At 39.1% G+C, this 6,573-nt stretch overlaps 1 protein-coding gene across 3 annotated transcripts in view; it reads left to right on the top strand.

Moving 5' to 3' along the window:
• The first annotated feature begins 969 nt into the window (after nucleotides 1-969).
• The window catches only part of THSD7A (thrombospondin type 1 domain containing 7A), a 492,988-nt gene continuing 487,384 nt past the window's right edge, over nucleotides 970-6,573 (top strand). For 2 of the 3 annotated variants that reach the window (XM_045166358.1, XM_045166359.1), the window contains exon 1: nucleotides 970-1,631. In XM_045166358.1, the coding sequence (XP_045022293.1) occupies nucleotides 1,472-1,631 (160 nt within the window). In that variant the 5' untranslated portion in view covers nucleotides 970-1,471. The remainder of the gene's footprint in view (nucleotides 1,632-6,573) is intronic. The other variant, XM_045166357.1, reaches the window with a different exon arrangement.

Here is a 6,573-nt window from a genome sequence, read left to right as displayed (position 1 = left end):
GTTTTCCTGCTTTTTAGACTTTGTTTTATTTGGCTAAATATTGCTGACTGGATGTTAATAGTTTTCTTTGGCTTTCTTTTTAGCCTGGTTTTTAATTGGCTAAATGCCTTGATATTATTTTATCTTTACTAGGAAATGAATTAGTAGAGGTTATTATTGGGGAGAAGAGAGAAAGGGCAAAGCATTACCAGACTTCACACACATTTCTTTATTACTACTGGTTTAAGAAAGAGAAAACAAAGAACAAAAGGTCCAAACTCATTAAATTATATAAAGACACTTTTCCTACAGTAGTGTTATGAGTCAAATATTTTTAAGTGTCAAATATTTTTAAGTAAAGAATTTACTAATTTGGAGATACACAAATAAGGAAAACTCAATTTGGCCTTTAATTTTACTCAGAACTGTGTGAATCCTTAAAAGTAACATAATTTTGACAGAGAATAAAGGGATAGCACTTTTATATTTATTTTTATATAAATATAAAATATTTTATAAAATATAATTTTATATGTGAAATATAATTTTACAATTAGTTTTTGTAAAATGTTATCCATATAATTAGGTATCACTGCAAATACTTATTAATACTAATTCAGTTTTAAAGGCTGTTAAGAGACAAGGTACTTTGATTTCTAACAGATCAGTACTGCTCATATTTTTACTGATAGAATTAAGTTAAAAAAAAAAGATTTTTAAAAGTTTAAGTGCCTTTCAACAGCAAGTAAATATTTCTGCTTTTTTCCTATGTTCTCCACTTCTGATGATAAATACTGCTCCCCACATAAAGTAATTGAGAAGCATCGATGCTTTGTGTAAATAAATATATACTAAGAACATGCCACTGGATCTAGCATTTGACTCCTTGGGTGACGATGAATTTCAATGCCTGTTGTTTGTCATGCCGAAGCCTGTCGGGTGGTGATTCTTTTTATTGGTGTATCCCTCCAAACATATTTCATCACGCCATGTGCACTGGAGTTCTTTGGGTGTGTTGGATCCGGGTGTCCCCTCTCCGGTGCACTCGCCTCCTCTCTCGCCCTGGCGCTCTAGCCGCCCCCTGCCTCCAGCGCCCTCGGTGCCGGGGTCGGCTCACGCCCCCTCCTCTCTCTCCAGCTGGCTGAGGCGGGGGCGCGCTGCCTCCCGGACTGCAGGACCTGCTCAGTCAGCTGGGGCCCCCTGCGGACGGCTGCCTCCCTCGCCGCCAAGACCTGCCACTCTGCGCGGAATGGCAGCGGCAGCAGCATCCCCGCCAGCGGCGGCAGCGGCGGCGGCAGCCACGGCCACCGCAGACGCTATTGTTCCCCGGTGTTAAACGCGCTTTCCCTCCTTTTCATCTGACACGAAAACGAACAATAGCGGGAAAGAGCTTTGCGTTCTGTACTTGGGAAGACATTCCGAGGGCGAAGGAAAATTCCCTGCCCGCCGCGTCCCCTTCAGGGATCTGGACCCTGGAGCGGCTGCGGACGGCATGGGGCTGCCAGCGGGGCGCTCGGCGTCCCGGAGCCGGGGCACTGCGGTCCGGCGCCCGACCGTCCTGCCGCTCCTGCTGCTGCTGCTGTGCCCGGGCGCCTACGGGGCTGCGGCGCCTGGCGAAGCGGAGGCACCCATCCTCTATCTGTGGAAGACTGGTAAGTGGAATGGAGTCCCCCAGTGCTTCCCATCTTCACATCTGGGTCCACATCACGAAACTGCTGGGCTTCAGGAGGGACCCCTGTGCTGCTTGATGACCTGGGTGTGCTGGGATCCTAAGGTAAAAAGTATGATTCCTAGGAGGCAAATTAGGTCGTGTCCGAGGCTATTGGGAAAGAAGAACCTAATAACTAAAAGGCATTAGTGAGTCACTGAAATGATATTTCCCTCACAGCTTCATAGTTAATGAGGGCAACCAACGCTGCACTTTCATAATTAAGTGCAATATTTTTAACCTCTGTGTTCTCATTCTGTTAGGACTTTCTTAAATATATTTCTGGCAAAGAGCAAGCAAACATTTAGCCCCGGTTTTTATTCTGTGTTAAAGCAAACAGTTCACTCCATGCCATGATGTATACGGGTACAGACTTAAATTTGTTAAGTGTAGCTTATGTGGGACACGTGGAAACAAGCCAAGTGAGGGCATGTCTAACAGTTAAAGGCAAATGGGGCGCCAGTGAGCTGGCTGAGACCTTGCGAAGCTCAATTCTTAATGAGTGAATTGTGGGGTTCTTAAAGTGTGTAATTGTTAGGATGTTTAGGTTTAAACTTTTCCTGTCTTGAATTTTTTTTTTTTTTTTGCTTTGTTTTCAACCAGCCAACAAAAGCAAGCAACTAATTGCCCCTTGGAATCTCCCAGCAAAGTGCTGACTAGAGGTCCTGGTGGGGCAGTGACAGGCAGGAAAACAATACCAAATGAGGAATTACCACTCCTCTCCTAGGGCTCCTCTCTCCTCTAAAGGACGCTGAGAATTCTTCAGCTGACCTGAAACTTATTGTTTATAGGAAGAAAGTGGGAAGCATTATGCTCCATGCTTCTGGCTAGGGATGGATTTTAAAGAGTTTCTTGGCAGTGCCTAAACATTAAGAGAAGGATGCAGTAGATATGATGGGGGAAGGTATATTATTGGTCATAGGATCACAAATGAGTTGCGAAGAGTGTCTCTGACCTGACTTCAGCTGTTTTTAGAGCTCTAAGGCAGAGACAAATTAGTCTGTGCTACAGTAACATTGATATCCTGATTTTTTTTATAAAAAATTGTTGGATCTGTGTAGCAACTTAGTGAAGAGATTGAATAGAAACTTATCTAAAGCCAAAGTACATAATTTGCCTCAGAATCTTGCATGAAATAACACCCATGTACACATGATTAGAAAAGCCTTTTGGATATTAGTGTGAATCATTCTTGTTACCACTTGAAGTTTAAAGATCAACTGATTAGTTGATAAAGATGAAATCAAATTAATTTTTTTTCAGTTTTAAGTAAAGAGTTGAGGATCTCTGATTTAGCTAAAGCCAGGGTTCAAATTTGTACTTTTAAAGTACTAACAGCCGAGCAGTAGTTCAGATCAAAGATGAGTCTAGGCAGCATTCACTGTATAGAATCTGAGGTGCCAATATGTGTCAATATTAATGTCATGATGGAAACATAAGCCAATAAACAGTTTAAACTAGTGGAAAGCTCAGACGAGCAAGGATATGGAGACCTTGATTCCAGTGTCTGTTCCAGCTCTTGCTCTCTTCAGGAACGTTGGAATGTCACTTAACTTTTGATCTCCAGTTTACTCATCTGCCTGTAAATATGACCTTCTCCTGACTATTCATCATATCATGAAGATGAAATGAGTGAGTGATGAGAACTTTAGACTTATATGCATGGACAAGTATAAGCTTGTATGATGAGGATAATGTAATCTCTTTTATGGTGAGCCTTGGTTTGGCGAACAAAAAAATGGTGAATTAAACAGGAGAGCAAGATAAGAACCTTTTAATTTTTTTTTCCGCAGGGAAAGTAGACTTTACCATATCTATGAAGGAACTGAGAGTAGTTATCAGAGGAAATAGAGGATATTTAAAGAAGAGGGATATACTGTAAATGAAAATAAAGAGATGATAGAATCATAAGTGTTCCTCATTTGATGGCAGTAAGGAGACAGGCAGGGATTTGGGAGAGAAAATGAGGTGAGACAGTCTTAAGATTCTGGTGGGATAAGCTTGGTCTTGGTAGAACAGATTATTTAGCATCACATTATTGCTGAGATCATTGAATTAAAGTGATTTAGTGAAAAGTACACTGGATGAAGAGCTGATAGAGGAACTCAACACTGTCATTATCAAGTTTTAGAATGTTGGCAAGGTCATTCAATGACTTTAGTTCTTGGTTTCCTATTTTGTGATATTTACTGATTAGGAAAGATGGTATTTAAAGGCTTTTTCAACCCTAAAGTATGTGCACATATGCACATACATACACCATAAAGATAGCTGTATGCATATATACACATATATAATGTATTAACATGTATATATACATATAGGATATATATGTACATAATGTGTAAGGTTGACGGTACATAGTGTATATTATATGAAAGTTTAATGTAGAAGGCATTTTTAATTATTTTTTTTAAGTCAGTTCACAACAAAGGGTTGTTGAGGACTCACTGTGTGACTTACATGAGTCATTGTGATAGAGGATTAAGATACTTTTTTCCCTGCCCGCAACAAAGTCCAGTTGAATAATATACAGCAGTTGCAACAGGGCATACCATACTCATGAACAGAACACTATGAGAGCAAAGAAGTTGTATAGCTGATAGAAGGAAACAACAAAAATGTAAGGCATGGCAATACAATAGTTACAGGTCTTATAAGTGTTGGAGCTCAAGTCTGGAATATTTGGTGGGAATGAATGGATTTAGTGCTAATGAGAAGAGTTGGGCCAGATTGTAACAAAACTTTCAACCTATGATAAAGATGTTAGACTCTAACCTATAAGCTGGTGGAAGCCATTATAACTTAGAGTAAAGTAGCTCTTCCCGGTAAATTTTCGGTTCTTGCCTCATGGCTAAAGAATTTAATGAGAGACAGTTGATAGGTAAGAAGTGGATTTATTTAGAGAAAAACACACTCCACAGACCAGAGTGTGGGCCATCTCAGAAGGCAAGAGGCCCTGAAATATGACTTGGTTAATTTTTATGGATTGGGTAATTTTATAGGCTAATGGGTGGGAGGGGGTTTCCCTGGTGACTTCGGTAGTAAAGAATCATCCTGCCAGTACAGAAGACTCTGGTTTAGCCCCTGGGTTGGGAAGATCCTCTGAAAAAGGAAATGGCAACCCACTCCAGTATTCTTGCCTGGGAAATCCCATGGATACAGGAGCCTGGTGGGCTATTGTCTATGGGGTCGCAAAAAAGGAGGACATGACTTAACTACAACATCAATGAGAGAAACTGTTGAAAGAGCCTGACAATGTGTGGTCAGAACAGGTTCAAAGAAAATGTCAGTAGGTGCTAAATGAAGAAGATATCTTCGGAAGGGGATGGGGGCACAAAGTATAAGACATTTCCGAGTGTCTGTAAAGGGATTATGATATATTTCAGAAAAGATCAGTGAAAGGAGGAACTAATAAGATAATTCCTATGGGAAAAGACATTTTAAGTAGAATAGTAGAGATAGAATCTTGTTTGAATAATAAACCAGAAAGTGGGAAAGTTATAGTATTGATACAGTGAGTAACCAAGTGGTATTTAAGTCTCATCACAACATTGTTGCTTTTCAACAGAGAAAAAACCCAAAATATAAGATATTAAATTATAAAAGTAAATGTTTCAACAGTTTTATGTACAGTTAAAGCTAACTTTTAATACTTGAAAAACATATTCCATACATGCAGAGTTAGAGAATGTACATTATTGGAAGGTGAATAATTTACTGTTATTGATAAGCATTAGACAGTTTTTCTATTTAATATTCTTGAGTATGGAATTGTTTCAGTAATAATTATGGCTAATTATATTCACCTAGCAATTCCAAATGAAGGGCATTGAACAAAGTATGATTGACTTAACATGAGTCAGACAAAAAATAGTAAATACATCCAACTTTAATCAATTTAGGCTGCAGATATATATTTTCAAAAAAGTTTTAATGAAATAATTGAATTTATTTATTTTTTTGTCTTTGAAATTAAGGCTATATTTTATTTTATTTTTTATTTTTTTTAATTTTATTTTATTTTTAAACTTTACATAACTGTAATAGTTTTGCCAAATATCAAAATGAATCCGCCACAGGTATACATGTGTTCCCCATCCTGAACCCTCCTCCCTCCTCCCTCCCCATTCCATCCCTCTGGGTCGTCCCAGTGCACCAGCCCCAAGCATCCAGTATCGTGCATCGAACCTGGACTGGCAACTCGTTTCATACATGATATTTTACATGTTTCAATGCCATTCTCCCAAATCTTCCCACCCTCTCCCTCTCCCACAGAGTCCATAAGACTGTTCTATTTTTATAATAATGAAATTACATTAAAATCCAAGAAATAGATGCACACTTCAGTTCAGTTGTTCAGTCATGTCTGACTCTTTATGACCCCATGGACTGCAGCATGCCAGGCTTCCCTGTCCATTACCAACTCCCAGAGATTATTCAAACTCATGTCCATTGCGTCGGTGATGCTATCCGGCCATCTCATACTCTGTCTTCCCCTGCCTTTGATCTTTCCCAGCATCAGGGTCTTCTACAGTGAATCAGTTCTTTGCATCAGGTGGCCAAAGTATTGCAGCTTCAGCTACACCCTAGCTACACAGCTTCAGATACACACTAGCCATTTTTCAGAATCAGGTGATGAAGATATATATATATATATAACTAGTTCTGAGTTTTTTTTCAAGAAAATTCTCACATTAAGCACTTTTGACCTGGGTTCATCCAATGCAAGACAGTGCTATTAATGACTGTCACTGTGTGCTTTACATGGTTAATTGCACATAAAATAATTGTTTCATCAGTTTAAAATAAAAACAGGTATTATCCATTTTTCTTTCTGTACTAATATAAAATATTCAAAATGTATACGAAAAAAATAGCCATCT

The sequence above is a fragment of the Bubalus bubalis genome, chromosome 8 (assembly GCF_019923935.1).
Source record: "Bubalus bubalis isolate 160015118507 breed Murrah chromosome 8, NDDB_SH_1, whole genome shotgun sequence".
Taxonomy (NCBI): domain Eukaryota; kingdom Metazoa; phylum Chordata; class Mammalia; order Artiodactyla; family Bovidae; genus Bubalus; species Bubalus bubalis.
The sequence above is the reverse complement of the archived record's forward strand: the minus strand, read 5'-3'. Positions and strand labels throughout refer to the sequence as shown.